General features: G+C 37.2%; 2 protein-coding genes across 2 annotated transcripts; one reads left to right on the top strand and one right to left on the bottom strand.

The window, feature by feature from the left end:
- The first annotated feature begins 347 nt into the window (after positions 1 to 347).
- dlx2b (distal-less homeobox 2b) lies at positions 348 to 4,250 on the top strand. The gene is made up of 3 exons (XM_084106905.1): positions 348 to 2,617; positions 2,712 to 2,896; positions 3,062 to 4,250. The coding sequence occupies exons 1-3, from the start codon at positions 2,296 to 2,298 to the stop codon at positions 3,386 to 3,388; spliced, it is 834 nt and encodes a 277-aa protein (XP_083963031.1). The 5' UTR covers positions 348 to 2,295; the 3' UTR covers positions 3,389 to 4,250.
- Positions 4,251 to 6,237: 1,987 nt separating this feature from the next.
- On the bottom strand, positions 6,238 to 19,366 carry metap1d (methionyl aminopeptidase type 1D (mitochondrial)). The gene is made up of 10 exons (XM_084092227.1): positions 19,278 to 19,366; positions 16,080 to 16,243; positions 15,205 to 15,354; positions 14,946 to 15,094; positions 11,881 to 11,923; positions 11,615 to 11,778; positions 9,405 to 9,502; positions 8,889 to 8,936; positions 8,688 to 8,766; positions 6,238 to 7,474 (listed from the first exon to the last, which is right to left on the bottom strand). Exons 1-10 carry the CDS (start codon positions 19,315 to 19,317, stop codon positions 7,396 to 7,398), a joined length of 1,014 nt encoding a protein of 337 aa, XP_083948353.1. The 5' UTR covers positions 19,318 to 19,366; the 3' UTR covers positions 6,238 to 7,395.
- Positions 19,367 to 19,677: the final 311 nt, after the last annotated feature.

Genomic DNA, 19,677 nt, shown 5'->3' on the forward strand with positions numbered 1-19,677 from the left:
CGTTGGGCCGTTTAGTGAAACTGGCGCATATTTATCTAACGGCAGATGAAGGAAAACCGTAAAACTTCATTATGAGTCCTTATCATAAATACAATGCATGTTCACAATAACAGTTTAAATAAATAAAATAATGATTTAAACTATGTTTTAATTCTGATATACACATTTATGCCAATCTCATTAATGGAGTTACTTAAATTACATGAAATCATTACTGAGAAGTTACAACATTTTTTTATATTCAATATAAATATTTGTAGGCTAGTGGATGCGATGCTTTTGAACACTTTCCCTGTGCCATGTTGTGTTTTAATGTTTTAAGAGAAAATTGCTTATGATAACAGCAGATTGTCTGAGAAAATATTTTCGTGCAAATAATGCACAACAAGGCCTATCTGTTTCCATTAAAAATATAAATAAATTAAAAATACTATTTGGCCAGTGGAAAAGATTGAGAAAAACTTTATCTGTAATGTATTTTACACTATTTGATTTATTTATTCAAAAACAAGGCAAGGATAGGCTACTAAATTATTTTTAGCAATGTAATGTGACTCACATCCGTATCTCATATTTCCCTAATGTCTTGTACCGTTAAACATGGTATCACGTGGATGAATATGCATATGCAAATGATATGCAGATGAGGATATGCATAGTAAAACTAGGCGTTGTAAGCTCCATATATGGTTATTTCGGGGAGGAGATGCATGTGCGCACAATATTTTGCTGACTGGGATTTATAAAGTGAATTTTGAGCAGGGTCTGGCGTATGCACGGTTTTATAAGTCTTGAATATTTTTTTGGCGTACGCCATTTTTGACTTAAGGGCGCATGTACACTTTTAGTAAGGATGCTAGGCAGTAGGCACAGTTTTATAAATGAGACCCCTGACCTGAGCAGAAAAGAGCACAGACTGACTTCAACTGCGAACTTTTGAATATCCATATGACTGTAATAATTAGCTGCAATGCTGCATACTAGTAGGCCTAATGACCACCTATATTTTGATCCAATTCTTCATCCTTCAGAAAATAATTTCTAATCTAATCGAGTGACGGCACTTATACGATTTTATTGGCTACTTTACAGGCAATATGCTATTATAATAGCCTAATACTTTTAGTTTAAAATGTTTTATAAAATGACAAAATTCTGTTTTTTAAATCGCACCACAGCAGAGTCACCTGAGGATTACAGCTGGCAAAGCTTAGGCCACAGAGTTTGTTGAGTTGACAGAATACTTAGTAAATTGCCAGTTCTCGTGACTGAGGTAGTTTTCTATGTAGGTCTGTGTACGAGGCGTTTGGCGCGACAGAGCATCATATAGGGCTGGTTCCGCGCTTTATCCCTGGTGTTTACCGGGCAATAATTGCTGTTTTGCGCACCTGTGGGTGTGAGTAGACTGGCGCCGTCTGTGATTAGTCAGAGGAATGCAGACTGCTTCCGTAAGATACACTGACAACATTTCAACGATAGATGGCATTCCAGTTAAACCGTGCTTCTCAACAATGGAGAAATAGATCCCTTTAATCAAGACTGTAAGCTTCATTCGATAGTACTTTTAGACCATTAGTATGTCTAAATGTAGGTTATTGATAGAGTAATTTACATGCACAATGCTCCATTTGCCAGGTTAACGGTTCAGGCATCTTAACAAGGTTCCCTATAAACAAGAAACTTCAATTATAAATGAATCACATTTAATTAAATGATCTGCGCCAAAACGTTCTAACGATAGAAAGGACCGTGCTTTATGTCTTTAAAACTTTAGAGAAAGCAAAAACTCCTGTGCATTTATGGGCTTTTTCCATCTGGAAAAACAAATAGCCTTTTTTCTTTTGTAGTCTCTTTTTGAAATTTCCATATTTTGCTAATGTTTTTGGACTATTGAATTTATTTAGTAGATTCATGTTTTTTTTTTTTTTTTTTTTTTAATCAACTCTTTGTAAATAAAAGACCTTTAAGACCAGAGCTGCAAGATGTTTTGTTATTCGACTTGTCAAAGGTCTTCCTTCAGCTGGCACAGACAGGACTGCCTGTGAAGCGATTGGTTCGCTTTACCACATGACGCCCAGTATATGGCCCGCCCGTCAGCATCTCCAAGGCAGAGACCGCCGCGGAGCTCAAACCCTCTATTAACCATGGATATGTGACTTGAGGCAAAACGAACTACCTTTATAAGTTTTGTGATTTTTGTTTCACCGATTAATTGTTCGAGGTAGCGTACAGAATTTGAACATTATAAGTGGTCACGGTAAGTAGCCTAAATTCAGTTTACTTTTTCCTGCAAAAATGACCGCTGTTCTGGATAGCCTTGGCTCGGATATGCATACAAACCATGTTACCTCGAGCAGCTTCAGTACCGTTCACAAGTCGCAGGATTCCCCAACACTGCCGGTGTCAACTGTGACCGACAGCAGCTTCTACAGTAGTGCACAGACAGGACACTGCACAGGGACAGCGTACGCGCAACTGGCATCTTATTCCTATCATCCTGGTACAGTGGGTAATGTTCACTACAGCCCCAAAGCTTACGATTTAGGCTATGCTGCTTCTTCCTATGGCGCTTATGGAACGTATGGACCCAGTTCTTCACCCACACCAACCGAACCGGGTAAGACCACCTCAGCATTCCCAAACGTCGTTTTCTTTTACCTACATTGTCGTCGTATATTTTCTAATGACAATTTTGTGGTTCATTTTGATAGAGAAGGAAGAGAGTGAACCGGAGGTGCGCATGGTGAATGGAAAGCCAAAGAAAGTCCGGAAACCGCGAACCATCTACTCCAGTTTTCAGCTGGCGGCTCTCCAGCGCAGATTCCAAAAGACCCAGTATCTCGCGCTCCCGGAGCGCGCGGAACTGGCGGCGTCTATGGGCCTCACGCAGACCCAGGTCAAAAGCGCGGATTCTTTTTGTTGCTATGAAATGTGTAGACTGTATTTCTGTAGTAGCCTACTTTTATTTTCATTGTAGACCTGTGTCCAAAATTGTGTTAGTTGTTTTGGAATTGCATTGCCTTTTTAACTTAGATTTGCGCGTTGTTTTGAATATCCACAGGTGAAGATATGGTTTCAGAACCGACGCTCAAAATTCAAAAAGTTGTGGAAAAACGGCGAGATTCCAGCAGACCAGCAGATTGCATCCGGTGACTCTCCCTCTAACACTCCTCCACCACAGGCAGGTTGGGATTTCCCTCCGAACCAGACAGCGAACGACGCGGACACGGTTTCAGAGCAGACCGCGGGGCCACCAAACACCACTGCCCCATCGTTCTTGACAAACTATTCATGGTACTCCTCCACGAATACGGTCACACATCTACAGCCCAGTACCTTAATACAACCTCATCACAGCTCTGCAATGAGTGCAGGGACCATATTCTAACAGAGGACTGAATACACCTGTTGTAGGAGGAAATAATAGGCCTATCGTGTCACTGGACTTGTATTTTAGGAGAACATTAACTTTAAAATCTATTTTCAGGCTGGGTTTGCTAAAGATGTTTGCTGTGGAATACTTTGGATGCGCTCGAACAACGCACATTAAATTATTTTTCTATTTATTTATTTGTTTTCGTTATAGTACAATTGAAAGAGGTAATCAGATGTTTATTTCACATTCCAAGTACAAACGGGTAGCCCTTTTTCGTGTGTTGTACAGAATATAGGCCTACAGGTTTAGTGATAAATCTATTAAAATGCTTATACAACCTGCAGTCATAATTAAATGTGCGTTTTACTATCAATTAACGTTTCGTTCTTTGATTATCGCTTATGGATGTTTTCATTGACCCACGGTTTATCAGGTTTTTGTCTGTAAAAATGATACTTGATCTTATCAAAGGATCCTGAAAGTGTCGTGAAGGATCGTACAACTGGCATGTAACCGTGTGTGTTGATATTTCCACGTCCGTTGAACCTATGGCAACTTTTTTCTTTAAAACGCTCAAATCATGTTAATGAAACTATAAGTGTGAAAATTTTGGACGCTCTCTGCGTAAATAGAACATGGGTTCATATGCACTAATCTATTTATTAATTATTAATTTTTAAATAGAAATTAAGAAATGATGGCTGCAAAGGTTTGCAGAAAACATTATTCTACAGACCATGCAGACTTTTTATGTGCATAGACATAGACTCTGTTTCAGTGCATAGCATAGCGTTTTTAATGCATGTGTGATTATTCGGTTGAACGATTCGAATTCTATTTAATCCGTTGTTAAATTAAAAAAAAAAAAAAGAAATTGGTGAGGAGGTATCCTCTACCTCTGGCATTCAGACGCGTCTTGGCATGCGCAGAAGGAGATGCGAGGGCGTTCCGCGTGCGGCGAGGGCTCTTCCCACTCCAGACTCTCTGGAGTCAGCTCACTCCTCTTCCAGACGTTTTATGAACGCCACTCAACCAGAGAAAAAATACATAAAACCGCCTCAAGCAGACCGCCCTGGAAACATTCTCCTCGAGCCCTCGCTTCCAGCTCCAGCACAGCCTTGAGCTATTCTTGTACGGGGACACACAGTTCTCATAGCTTGCCTCACGTCTTTACATGGTCACGTTCAATATTTTTGGAACTAAAATAGTTACTGGAATAGGTGGGAAATCCGGATTACTCTAAGGGCAAAGCATACAACCACTTGCCCAAGTGTTACTTTCAAGTTAAAATGTGGCTTTGCCCATGTTTGCATATTCTGCAGTAGGCCTATCTGTAATCTAGTCCATGTAACCTTTTTGTCATTGTGAAATTGGGATTAAACGTTTCTGTAATTATAAGTATGGCAAATACATATTACAAACAGTAGATTGCATATTTGCTTTATTGGACGATTTGGCCCTCAAGTCAAGTGGAATATTTATGTTGTATGTCATGAACCTATTATTAATTTCTGAAAATTCAAAAACATTTGTAGGCTATATCTAAAAAGAGTCAATTGTATTTTAAAAGTAAAACATAATGAAAAGAATACGCCTAGAAATCAATCAGCTTGACCGAACAAACAAACAGCATAATCATCAGTATTCCCGAGGTTTAGGCTACTCACGATTTATAAAGAATAAAGTTTCATGGGCTGTTGTAACTAATTGTTTATATTCTATGATTTGTTTCTTTTGAGGTTCATTTGTGCTTCCGTGGTTTTTCTAAATATGGGCATCGTGGTTACAGGCCCCGAATTCTTTGATTCTTATTGAAAAATACATCTATTTTTATTCTGATTTGGGGTATCTCATTCTCAAACTCAAAGACCATGATTGTAGCACATTTGAACCGTTCTGCTTCACTCCTTATGTCAACATTCACAGCTGGCAGTAATTGAAATGCCAGGGCTATATTTGCAACCACACCAGTCCAAATGACTGCTTCCGTTTGGATTCAAAGCTATCTGCATGAAGCAGGGGGTTTGTAATATTTCTAAAAAAATTATTTGAATAACTTTTGATAAAGCTTTTTGTAGACTAATTAAGCAAAGGTTTACACGCTGGGTGGGCTGTCAGTAACGCAAAATTTGCAAACATTTCGCTCGCTATTCTTTTCTTTCCTATGACCACAATTATATTGTAGCTATAAGATTTAGGAGAAATCAAATAACCGCATCTGACTGTAGGCTAAATCATTAATGCGGATTCACGTCCACATAGGCCTATATAACGGGAAAAGATAGCCTATAGGCCTAGGCTATTAACTATTCAGCAATAGCATATTTCAACTTTAAAAACTAAGAAAATATAATGAAATGCTGTAAATAGCCTAAAACACAAAATTAGGAAAGAAAATGCTGAAACGAAAAGTGAGCGAAAATGCGAATTTATAAGGTCAATATAAGGATCACAGTGACAGCATCGTGACAGACTACAACACCTGCTACGGTTCACCATGCTGTATCATCAGAAAAAAACGCTTATTGATTCCCTGCTATTCCCTTTTTCTTTTGTCCGACTGAAAAGATTCCCTCAGCGCCAGAAATTGCTCGTAATTGCGACAGACAGAGGAAAATGCGTGAGGATGCACAAAAACTAAATGGCTGCAATTATGATTCGATTTAATGAGCACAGATTAGAAAGGCTGGAGGCACCATGTGCGGTCAGAGTGTGATCAAATCACAAACTAGCCTAGGCTAGACCTTCAACAGATTGCCTACAGATTATGATGATGATTAATAATAATACCTAATAATGTAAGTAGCCTTGGCTACATCATCTTCATAATCTGACTTTTCTAGGTGTTTTTTTTTTTTTTTGTAAAGGCTAGCCTATGTATTTTACGCTAATGTGTTTTCATATTAAAGGCTACCTGAAAATCCATCCGCGCTGCCGTTATAGCAGCCTAATTAAAAATAAAGACGTACACGAAGGCTAGCATTCATGCCCGTTTAAATCTGTTATCTAGTAGCCTACTAATAATATAGCCTATCTCTTGAAAATAATATGCATTTTAATATAGGCTACATTAAGGACAACAACAAATTTTGTATAGGTGATTTAAGTGTAACTGCGCGTTTCTTTAGCCTAGATAGACCTATACGGACGGTTTCAAGCAAAGGCAGGAATCTTCCCAGATGGCACAGCAAACGAACCTACGGATTAACTATAGTAAGGGTCACAGTGTAATTAACTTGAATTGTAAAGCCACTAAACAGATGTTGCCCAGAATGGAAGTCGGCTCGAGATTCGTGCTCACCTGAACGCACTTTCTGGACATTTGTGTTCATCCAACGTGTTATGAAGCGATTTAATAGCTAAGGCTACTTGTAAAATATGATTTATTTTATACCATCAAAATTGACTTCAAATAGTTCATTGTGATACTGGACACACAGCTATTTTCACTGAGGATGCATGCGCACTTCTTCAGGCAGCACAATTCAAACTCTGTCAAATGTCAGACAGCATAAGCAGTCTCCGAATGATGTCGTGAAGCAGATATAATTATAGGGTATTCTTGATAAGCTACACATGGCTCATACGGTAACCCATGGCCCATAAATATAATCACCTCTCGAGAGATCCACAGCGCTAACTACATTACTGCGGAGTAATATGATGATGTACGGAGAAACCCCGCCATAATAATAAGACATAATGACATTTCATTCCCTGCGCTTTCAATGAGTTCTGTCAGAGATGACATCAGAAACCAAAGAGTTTGGAACAGTGAAGAGATTGTGAAACTCATTACACAATAACCTACATGCATTAAGTAATTAAACCCATTAATTCAAGATGTAAAAACCCATTAATGGAGCTGCACAGCTGTTTCAATAAGACATTTGGTCAAGCTAATAAAATAATACATTGTCTACATGTTAAGAAACGCATTTATTTAAATAACAGCTTGTTATTCTAAAAACTTCCAGATCACACGTCACACTTCAAGATGTTCCATATTTCTTGTCCAGTCAATCTTCATCTGGTAGTTTAGTCAGAATCTCTACACCATCGCAGGTGATGACAACCGTGTGTTCAAATTGTGCCGATCTGAGTATTAACACACAAGACAAGAGAACACACACACAGGTGAACATGTTGAGAGATTCAGTCTTCCAACTTAATAGAGCAGGTTTTCAACCAGTGGGCCGGGTCCCACTAGGGGGCCTCAGCAAACTTCTAAGAAGGCATAAAGGGGGGCCTTAAAATTACTTAAAATAAAGATGAAACAAGCATTAAAATAACTAAATATCAAGATAAAACAACTTAAAAATCAAGATATTTTAATTTAACCCCTTAACAACTTTTTTTCCCCCAACCAGGTCCCTCCAACCTCACAGGAAAAACGAACTATGTTACAAGGTGGCGATTTTGTGTGAATCTTACAAAAACGTATGATTATTAGAAAAATGTAAGCATGGTCCACCTCTAACCCAGCCTCTAAATATACCCGTCACTGGGGCGTAAGCAGAACGTAGGAAAATGAGATTGTATACAAATTCATACTAAATAGCCACCAATTTGCCAAAATGTAAAATAGTTACGAATTGCCATGAGATTGTGGTGTTGTTTTTTTTCCTTTGAAAAATTATAAAATGTAACCTGTCATAAAAAATAAAAATAAAAAATAAAAAAACTCAATGAGCATTTTTATACATTTTATGAATATATATTTGTCTAGCTATGCCAAGCTCTAAAATATTTTGTCAGATAGAAATTGTGAGTAAAATATATATTTAAAAAAAAAAATCCTTATCCAGAAAATCGCAAACAACTGGACTTAGGTGGCCTTGGAGTCAAAAAGGTTAACAACCACCACCTTAGAAGTAGAATTAAAGGAAGGAATGTAAATATCCATTTTCTTATAATGCATATTACGTCATACATATTATAATTACTTAAAAATCAGAGCTCTAATCAACCACTGACCAAGTAGTAACACTCTGCTCTCACCTGCCAACAGGGCAATCAGCTCATTTGCAATTAACATTGGAGTGCTCTCCAGTGAAATATATGCTGTTAAAGGAAAGTTTATAGCAGAGCACTTAGCTCTGTGTGCTTCAAATTCTGAGGGTACTTAGTCTTTCTGAGCTAAATGTCAACAGCCAATAGAAACAAAGTTCTTGAAGATTCTCAATAGAAATTGGCCACTTATTCTTGCATGAAGAAATGAATGATTAATGTAGGCTACATGTAAATGGCTGCATTGGGCTCTCATTAAAAAGGTGGTGAAAGAACTGTGGGTGGAAAAATTGAACCACACCTTTTGTCATCCACAGATACAGCAGTCCACTTGTCACTCAGGATCCTGAATTCTGAGGATCCCTCCATAAGAATGGGTTCTGGAAAAATGGGATATGATGGTTAAACTTCCTAAAATCCTACAAATTCATGCTTCCATTGATGTGCTCAATAATTTTCAGTCTCTCTGTGATCTAAAACAACAATCAGTACACACACAGACCTATGGTGAAGGACATGCCCTCTTCCATCTGTAGATCATTGTCATTGGCTGTAAAAGAGAAAAATAGTATGAACCCTGGTGATAATAAGGGTAAAACATCTTTGCTGATCACGTCAATCCACTTCATCCATACAGTTACAATAATACAAAAACTAAATCGCTAAATAAGTAAAGCTTAGATATATTAAATGGGTTTGTTCACCCAAAACAGAACATTCTGTCATCATTTACTACCTTTATATGAATCTAAACCTGCACGAACATAAAATACGATACTTTGAACAACATTAGTTTCCAAACAACATTGGACCTTACTGACTTCCATTATAAGGACGAGAAAAACAAGAAAAAAAAAACCCTGAGGCATTTTTCAAAATATCCAGTCATATGAGGGTGAGTAAATAATGACAAGATATTTTTGCGTAACCGATCCCTTTAAGCCAGCCAATCAAGGCTAATGAAGATTCTAATTAAGCACAATGAATGAATAATACGTTAAATAATTTGAACTCTTACCATGATGCCATATCTCCGGATGACCATGGAAATAAGTTCCGATCCCATGACCGATAAAGTATGGACACACACGGAATCCATTTGAATTAGCTATATTGCTGTAATTCAAAAACGAAGATGATAAGGGAATACTACGATTTATTTTTAGCCAAGTTTATCTTGGTTGCTGTATGATACATTGCTTGTTTATTTTTTCTCTTTTGGATAAAAGTTTCTACTAAACAATTAACAGGGTAGTTCATCCAAAAATGAAAATTCTGTCATCATTTACTCACCCTCAGACTACCACTTTGACGCTTCAAAAAGTTCATAAAGAACTAATCCATATGAATTGAGCGGTTTATTCCAAATTTTCTAAAGAAACACAATCATCACTTTATTTGATGAACAGGCTTTTATACACATTCATCAATGCACACATCAATTATGATAAACTGAAGCTCAAGTATGTTCGCTTGATGTGCGAGAACCAATGAGGTTCATTCTCATGTGTCGCGCAGCACGTTTGAGCCTCTGCAAGAACCAATTAGGTTTGTTCTTGCGCGTCAAACAGGTTCGGTTGAACTTCGGTTTATGTTTACTGATCAATGTTTATATGTGAATTTAATTCAGTGAACAAATTCAATCTCTCTCTTCAGAAAATATGGACTAAATCACTAAATTCATATGGATTAGTTTTAGGATCTCTTTATTAACTTTTTGAAGCGTCAAGTGTCTGTTGTGTAGCTGTCAATGGAGGGACTGAAAGCTCTCAGATTTCATTTTAAAAAAAATCTTCATTTGTCTACTGAAGATGAACGAAAGTCTTACGGGTTTGGAACGACATGAGGGTGAGTAATTGATGACAACTTTTTCCATGTCATTTCCATTTTTTCTAAACCTTCAAGTGTAAAAGTAAATGTACACATGGGGTAAAATAATTCTGGTTTACCAACGAGTCTACACCCAAATAGGGCGTTGCCTTCTGCATGTCAAATTTAACCATGTTGCCTACATGTAAATAACATTTCAGACAGATTTTTACAGTGTCTGAAACGCACACTAGAAACATTCTAGAATAGTTGTCTTTTTTATATTCGGGGAGGGGAAAGGTAGAGGACAAAGAAGGTATATAACACAAAAAGAAAAAGACGAAAGAATAAAAGACAGAGACAAAGAAATGCAAAGAGACAGTTTGAGAGAGGATGCCAGGGTGCCAGCATGAAAAAAAATAAAAGGGAAAGAAGGAGTGAAAGAGAGGTCTAAGTGCTTTTTCCTGAGGAGAGGTAATTGTTCCCTCTGTGTGTATATAATAACAGTGTATGTCCCTGTAGAGGCTCAGAATCCTACGCACAGAGAGAGAGAGAGAGAGAGAGAGAGAGAGAGAGAGAGAACAAAAGCATTGCTTCCTCAGGCACAGAAGGAATATCTATTGCTACACTGCACAAAATGCATGGAAATCCTCACATTTAATTACCTAAATGTATTAATTTCAAGATACATGTAAAAACACACATTTATGTCATGAAATTAAAGTAGAAATAATAAAATATTTCACAGTACACTTTTTTCAGGTACACGTTTTGACCTTGAACCAATTTCAGCATCTCTACAATTTATGTTTTGCAGATTTATGTCTTTGTATTAGAAGTGTAAAGTCAATAAGATGTTGTTAAAGATGTGTCTGTACTGTATGTGAGTGATTGAGAATGTCCTCTCTCTGTGAAAAGGCTCCTGCGGATCTTTTCGTGTCTCTGTGGGGAGCTGAATCCACCCTGGCAGAGTCTACGATTCTCAAAGACAGCAGGAGCAAGCCTGTAATTTACTTCGCTCTCTCTCTCACACACACACGGACACATGCACACATCCAACAAGACAAACTAACCTGTAATTTACACCCCTTTGCAGGAAAAAACCCAATGCATTCTGGGTAATTGCTTGCTCGGAGCTCACTGAGAAATACATTAACTCTGTGTAGTCCTTCTTCAGACACTACACTATCAAATAAGGGCTTCATAGACTGACAAGGCAAGATTGCTGTCTTTTTTCTACTTTTGTGCACAAGAGGGATAACAGAGAGGTTATTTTTAAGAAAAAAAAAAAAGAAAAAAGAGCAAGTGGGTGAATGTAATGAATAAAAGAACATTTCCCACAGACATCATTCTTGAAGGTGCTGGATGCTGTTAAGAATTCAACCGGCGATGCAAACTGGGATGAGTGTGGGAACGAACCTTATAGTGTTGCCAATGACGCACAGAGGTTGTCCTGGTCCGCAGGCGGCAATGGCCTGATCTCTGCACTGACAAGCCACATCCACTAACTTCCTCCCCTGTTCATTGACTGAGCCAATCAGAAATGTCTCTGAGGTGTCACCGTGGTAACCTTCCAAATAAACCTACAGAATGCAAATCCACTATTTACAGATACTCAGATGCGTGAAATAGAACTTCATTGGAATCTAACAACAATTAACTGACAATTTAAAGAGAGCACTTACTGTGACGTCTATATTGATGATATCTCCATCCTGCAATGGCCGACTAGAAAATGAAACACAATATGGTCTGGGTCAAAGACAGGACTGTTGGATTAATATCATTCATTCATTAATTCAAGATGTTCAAAAATACATTAAAGATGCAATTCATACATTCTTTTATGATAAGCATTTCTGTCAGGACCACTATCGTCAAATACGATTGATAACTAGCATACAGTTTTGATTGTGGTATGGTTCTGTTCTGGGCATGAACTCCCTGTGCATCCATGCAGCCTAGCATGGATAAGAGCAGGGAGAGCAGCAATAACCCCCCTTAGGGTAAACAGAACAGAAACAACATGAATGTATTGCAGATTGCATTATTTAATTTTAATGTACAACATAATTAGAGAATTTTAGTCTGATTCAAAGGGGAATCAGAATGCCAAAACCTGACTGACGAGAGGAGGAGCTGGGGATGGAGGAGGGTAATTGTCCTATTCCTATAGGTAGACCTGGGTCAGTTGAGAGTCAGCTGATGCGAGCTTGACTAACAAGACTGGCCAGAACTGACGCTACGCTTGATGTTTTTAATTTCTGAATAAAAATTCATTTTGAGCTTTTTTAGGGAATAACGTACAAAATGTCGAGGTGATACAACCGTCCTGAAATCACTGCGAAGAAAAAATCCTCAGTAAAATAATTCTTGAAAACATAACCTTAAGTGTTAAGTATGTTAGCATAGTCTTTTATTATTTGTTCGTAGTTTCAGTGCTTTGTAATATTTGAAAAACATTTATTCACAAAATCAAAGTTATGTGGTGTGACCAACATGCAGATATATGCAGAAAAATTTGGTGTGACCAACATGCAGAAAACAATTCAAGACTTTAACTGTGTACCATAGGCTGCATCATTTAAAGGACTCAGACTTCAAAGGCCTGGATTTTGTAGAAATTTTTATTTAACTGTCTGAAAACAAAACAGGGTTCACAACCTGCCTAAATATGTTTACAGTGGTCCATTTCTGTACATAATAATACGTAATGTAATCCTTTGTCACGCCGCTGTGACGCAATCGGCCTTCGAAGGATGTAGCCTCTGAATTGGGACACAGCTTTTGTATCAAGGTCAATAAGTCAGATAATTTGTTAACTTTTTACAACAAAGTAAAGTTAAAGGGATACTTCACCTCTGGAAAGATGAATGTGTATTTAAAATGGGTCATTTATGTAGAAGAAATGTGAAATTATTTTTGAATTTGGAGCCTTCTAGACTGAGAAAAGCCAGAAAATTTATTTTTGGCTTATGTGGATGAAAGACAACAACTCCCAGAATGCACTTGCTTCACTGCCCTAGGAGGCAACTCCCAAGCCACGCCTACCGGTAAGAGCGCAGCTAGGCTACTAGTGAGTCTCCGTGACGAGTCTGCCCGGGATTTCGAGATCGCTCAAAATGTCCGGGATTCGGCTTTTGCGTTCTACAGTCGCCATTCATTATGTTTACTGTGGCGAGCAGGACGAGACTGAGGGCCGTGGGAGAACGACACGAGGCCGGTGGCGTGATTACTGAGACGTACCGGTCTCGTATCTCTCACGGAGGAGCGGGAATTTTCTTAGCAATGTTAAAACGCACATCAACTGATCACTTATTTAGCGTTCATGTAAACACTACATTCAGATTCACCAATCAGAATGAATTCAGCTAGATTGAAACAAAAGGTGTGCATGTACACAATGAATGGCGACTGCAGAAAGCAAAAGCTGAATCCCGGAATTTTGGACGATCTCGACGGCCGGACATGTCCGGGAAAAAGAGGATGGTAACCCCTACTACTCAGCTTTCTCCACAGAACAAGAGCCTGCTAGCTTAGCTTCCACTGACACTATGTGTACATTCTGTGAGTGAGATCCCACCCTCTATGGGCGGGTTGAAAACATGCGGAACAGCCCCTACTACTGGCTGTAGTCTTTAGCCTCTGGCCAAAAAATCCTCCGATGACGCAAAATGACGATTTTTGCGTCATCGGAGGATTTTTTCCAGACAAAAAATACATAAATCTCTCGCCTCAGGAGGATATGAGGGTGGAAAGCACGGTAATTCGAAAATACTACAGGTTTTCTACTAATACAAAGCTTAATGCTAAATCCTGAAGTATCCCTTTAAATCCGATTGTCTTATTTTGTCACATGACTCCCCAAAAAGTTTATTTTATAATAAAAAGTAAAATATTATTTTTTACTGGATGGTTACACTACTTGAGTAAATAAATTCAAACTTTTATTGAAATTGGTTTAACAGTTTGAAACCAAAATTAATACAAAGTCTAAATCTACATGTTTAAGAAGTTGACACATGTGCATTAAACTAGATTTGTAAAATATTTTTCCTTTATCATGATATTTGATGTCAGGGATGCCCAATCCTACACCTAGACGGCCAATGTCCTGAAAAGTTTAGCTCCAAACTTAAGTTAAACACACCTAAACCAGGTAATCAAGGTACTTTTGAGTGTGTGAAAAAGAGCCTCCTCCAAGGTTAACCCAAATGGATATCAGTAGAGGTGAGGCTTCAGTATGCTGAATAAACTGCTTTTGTGAGAAAACAGATCATCACTACAAGAATTGACTACCTGTCCAGTAACATGTTGGCCATTAAATATTTATTTTTTAGTGAGCTATATATTTGGAGTTTACAACAAAAAAATGCTGTTTTTTGTTTTTTATTTTGCAATAGGTATGATTCAGTTTCGACACTTCTCATTCATTTCTATGGTATTCGCAAACAGTGATTGACTTTCATACAACTCTGAAAACGATTCAGTGACATCAAGGCTATAATGTTATCAAGCCACAAGTGATTCAAGTTGACCATTGCACTTCCTCCAATAGTAGAGCTGCGCATCTCTGCTAGAAACTTTTAGGCAGGTGTTGGAGCAGGTTGTACCTAAACTCTTCAGGGCATTGGCCCTCCAGGAGCAGGATTGAGTACCCCTGTTCTATGCCATTGACCCATATACTAACAGACACATTTATAGACTTTCAGTCACAACAAAGCAGTCACATTTAATAGCACTGAGTTACCTGTCTGGAATGCCATGGCATACTACATTGTTAACAGAGGTACAGACTGACTTCGGAAACCCCCCATAATGTAAAGGAGAGGGGTAGGCATTGTGTCGAACCGCTTCCTGATGGACTATAAAGTCTATTTCATCTGTCGTCATACCAACCTGGCAAACAAACAATATTGTGAGGTGTCTACAAATAACAATTCAAGGACATGTCACATCAAGCTTATTCAATGTTACAGTCTCAAATTTCAGATAAGTGTAGAGTATACCTTCAAACTCTTTCCTGCCAGCAGCAGTACGTGTCTGGCTAGTTGGCATGCTCTTCGTAATCCCTGGATCTGCTCCTCATCTTTAATCTCTATGTAATCTGGCCACTCAGGCACTTTGCTGGATGACACATAGTCCGGCCTCTGAATGTGCTGAGAAAAGAGCAAGTCTTTTTCAAATTTAAAGTTGGCATCAAATGAAAGTTGCGATAGTCCTTTCTTCGCTATTAAGATTATTAAGATATTAAGGCTTCTCGAACAAGAAAAAATTAGGGCGGGACTCGATTTTGTCCATAAGGAATAGTTTGGATCATTGTGGTTTTCTATAGCTGTGATCTCATGTGAGTGACAGGTTGTCCCACCCTCGCGCCAGTAAACACTTCATCAGACAAAAGAAGAGCTATCGTTGCAAGAAGGAGGGGAAATTATTTTTATTAAAGATTACACATGAATAAAAAAATTTAAAAAATAGTAATGTTAACATAAATCATTTATAATAAATTTGTCAATTTTGATTTCATGGTGACTATAATCAACATTACACTTTTAAACGTTGTCAAAACCATCCACACAGGGATCCGCAAATAAATGCTGTATTATGCTGCCAGGCCAGTAGTTGGCAAGGTCACTTTGTAAAGAAAAACTACATGCCTATAGACTGACTGAACATGTAATACCATGCACATGATGTCACCCTTTTCACAAATTTGCGTTTTTGTAGTTTACACCAAGACAATAATGGAATCGTTTTCAAAAATGTTCACTTTGAAACCAGTTTTCAAAAGTTTGTGTTTTCAGGCCCCCAAAACGCTGTTGAAACGGCGTAGTTGAAAACGGCGTAGTGTAAACTCAGTGTCATTTGATGATGCATTGATTACCTTGGGTACAGCATAAGAGGGGCGCACTATGGCAGGCCGGACCACACTGGAACTTTTTGATTTCCTCCAGAAGAAGCATCGGCGAGGTGGGCATTGGTTGGCACCAGATGAGTTCCTGTGACAGATGGGCAGCTGTGCTACTCTCTGTAGCAGCCTTGAACCACCTATGCACAGCCAAAAAGATGAACAAATGGTGTGATAGTGCATTGGAAAGTGTACTTCTCTCTTTCGGCTATCAAGTGTGATTCCAAATTATAGTAAGTGTAAATGTTCAGTCCAAAGGGCACTTCAAACGATATACTGTATGGAACAAGACTCTATATCGATAATCTCTTCATAGGATGTGAAAAAAAACAAAAAACAGTTTAAAGGTAAAACTGTTGGAATTTTTAACCAGCTTATTTCACTACATAAAGAACACCAGATGTGACCATTACAATGCCATAATTATGACTATAGGACAAATAACAGTTAGGAAAAGACACCTATTTAAATTTACGTGTGTTTGTGTGTGTATACGCGTTCATTTAAATAGGTGTCTTTTCCTAACTTTTCCTATAGTCATACAGTATATATATATATATATATAATTTGTGATTAATATTGGCTGTTTAACAAATTTAAAAAGTTCACTTCTGTAATGTCCTGAGAAAAAAAGTCAGAATTGCGAGTTTATATCACGCAATTCTTCTTTATATCACTTAACTGTTTATATATTCTTTAGTTTATATTCTTTATATCACCCAATTCTTCACACAATTCACCATTTGTTCTGACTTTATAGCTCACATATAACGCAACTAAGAAAAAAAGTCTGAATTGCGAGATAAAAAGTCGCTTTTTTTTATTCTGTGGCGGAAATAAGCTTCCATAGTTTTTACATTAGAGTTTCAATTAGAAAATATATTTATGATTACCAATTTTAATGTTAAGTGTGATTAATCACGATTACTTACAGAAACCTGTGCAATTAATTCGTTTTTTTATTTATTATTGATTCACAGCACTAATTTAGATATAGAAAATTCACATTGATGAATTAAATTAAATTCTATATATTATATATATATATATATATATATATATATATATATATATGTGTATGTATATGTATATATATATACATATATATATAAAAATTGGTCATTCATAATATTTATTTAGTCTATAATATTACATTCAAGCACTAATTTTGATATAGAAAATTTACATTGATTAATTAAATTAAATTATATATATTATTTTTTTAATTTTTATTTTATTTTATTTTTATTTTTTTTTAATTGGTCATTCATAATATTTATTTACACTAAAATAATATATCATAATATTCGTATTTGTATGACTCAAGTGCTGTCTGTGTTTGACGACATTGCAGGGCATTTCAACCAATTTTTCAAATGAATTTTGCCAAGTGAAGTTAAGGTCTATAAATATTCCTTGCTTAGACTCTGTGAATCATGTCCCAAACTCATTCCCTTTCTCAAAAGAACAACACAGCTGCAATGTAAACATAAAGTCCAAACAATTACACCATGCAATGATGCTTAATTTTTAATCTGAACCACAAATGAAAATAATTCACCACCATACATCAACAACCATGTTGTAACTCATACCAACAAGGACTGCAGAGGTTTGTCTACAGGGGGAAAAAAAAGAAAGAACTTTTTTCTGAAGACACTGCGGTCAAAATCCCAAAATAAGTGCAGTTATACAGGGGTTGAGTTACAAAGATGAAAAAACCACTGATGAAGGGAGTAACTCAGAAGCAGCGAGGGGTGGCTGGGGGGTTTAGAATAAAGGCAGTAGTGGGTTAACCCAGGGTGGGGTAGCGGGTGTGTGTAGTGACAACAATTTGGGTGGCAGAGAGCAAAGGATGTGGCCAAGGATGTGGATTGCTCTGAATTCCCTTTGTGTGTATGTGTGTGGTCGACTTTAGACTTATTCTGGTGCTTTAACTGTAATATATAATCCTTACTTCAGGACTGCAGTATATCAATGTCATCTGCTAATCTTAATGTCAGTGTATTTCCATTAATTGCTCTGTAATCCCAGAGGCGACCATTCCCAATTCACATGCTATCTATCCTAAACAGTATGCTAGATTGGAATTAGAGTACCTCGAAAAAATTCTGGATGGTCTATTATAATTGTTCTGAACAGCCTTTTGGCTAAAATTGGTGATGGTTAACTTCATAACTACAAACATGGTGGAAATGTGAGCAATCAATAGTTCTTTATTTGTTATTAAGAAAATAATTAATGTCAAGTAAACTTAATGATTAATGTTGTAAAAAAGACAAACTACTTTGTTTTTACCTATGGCAAAGCAGTTGCTCCAATTCATGCTTATTAATAATTATTGTCATGTCAACTGGATCATTGTATGTGTCTCTACTGTATTTCTTATTGTGCCCTAAACATTCTTTAGTAATAATCTTGAAAACAATAAGTGTCAACATTATCGATTAAATAAATGGGAAAATCTCAAACAGAAATATGAGGTGAATGTATTTGCTTGGTTATTATTTATTTTGCTATTGATTGTATTACTGAAAAAAGGTGAAGGTCAGATTCCTTTTCAGAAAACTGACTGTTGTAGGGGAGACCATGGATGGTTGTAACACGGGGTGAGCTGTAACACTGTTATCTTAACCACTTAGAAATTATAGGGATGAAGTCATAACATGTCACTTTTGGGTTATAATTCATTTAAATTTAAAAGAAAAAAAATGCCATGGCTGAAAAGACAACAAGAGTTGTAATGCTACTTTCCCTATTTACTTCTACTGGACCCACAAAGACTCTGCCAAACCAGCAAACAATAAAGAGCTCCAAGACATGAGTCCAGCCTTTCCATAGTCTTGGAACAGTAAATAGTGCTTGAATAAGTAAGCAAATTAAACTTGTTTATTTTTAATTGTTAAAGATTTACTTGAAAGAACCAAATATAAAAGCTGAAAACCCCATCTTAATCAACAACTAAACTGAATTGCCCACTATGGTGACTAAAGCTTATAAAACAGCGCGGCTTTGGGTTTCATATTAATACGTGTATCCCGATTAAGCGATTAAGACATGAGCGAAAACTGTCTCGTCTGAGTCACTGGCTTGCCTTACCGTCCGAATGAGTATTTATATTCTACAATTGAGACAGAAAAGTCTACCTCTTCCTAAATGAACCTGTAAACCTACCTGTTCTGTAAAAGCATTGAGCGGCACAGGGCGCAGCCATGTTTTCCACGGAGGAGAGTCACGTGCTCTTCAAAACAAACAGTAGGGCGCGTCTTCACATTAGATTATTTCGTATACAGTATATAATTCAAAATTAACTAGTGATGTAAAACCCTAGTGTGGACGTGTAATTATTTTTTATTATAAAATCGATGTCACTCATATTCCAGAATTTAATCGACTAGCCTACTAGGGGAAAATCCCTACATTTTAGCTAAAATATTGATTCTGATTTTTTTAAGCCAGCTGCATCAATGTTATAGTACACAGACTCCTAGTGAGCATGCTTAACAAAAAGCACTTTGTATTAACTTGTTAAGCAGGCATGTTTGCCTTATTTCCATACATAATAACCCTCAAT

This window comes from Abramis brama (genome assembly GCF_963993115.1).
Source record: "Abramis brama genome assembly, chromosome: 2".
Taxonomy (NCBI): Eukaryota; Metazoa; Chordata; class Actinopteri; order Cypriniformes; family Leuciscidae; genus Abramis; species Abramis brama.

What these genes read in the sequence shown, in the direction of transcription:
- dlx2b (XM_084106905.1), top strand. Translation starts at nt 2,296, where the DNA reads ATGACCGCTGTTCTGGATAGCCTTGGCTCGGATATGCATACAAACCAT. An exon ending in ACCCACACCAACCGAACCGG is followed by an intron (nt 2,618 to 2,711) that starts GTAAGACCACCT and finishes TCATTTTGATAG; the next exon opens with AGAAGGAAGAGAGTGAACCG. An exon ending in TGGGCCTCACGCAGACCCAG is followed by an intron (nt 2,897 to 3,061) that starts GTCAAAAGCGCG and finishes GAATATCCACAG; the next exon opens with GTGAAGATATGGTTTCAGAA.
- metap1d (XM_084092227.1), bottom strand. Translation starts at nt 19,317, where the DNA reads ATGGCTGCGCCCTGTGCCGCTCAATGCTTTTACAGAACAG. An exon ending in TCATCAATATAGACGTCACA is followed by an intron (nt 11,779 to 11,880) that starts GTAAGTGCTCTC and finishes TGCATTCTGTAG; the next exon opens with GTTTATTTGGAAGGTTACCA. An exon ending in GTCATTGGCAACACTATAAG is followed by an intron (nt 9,503 to 11,614) that starts GTTCGTTCCCAC and finishes TTTGAATTACAG; the next exon opens with CAATATAGCTAATTCAAATG.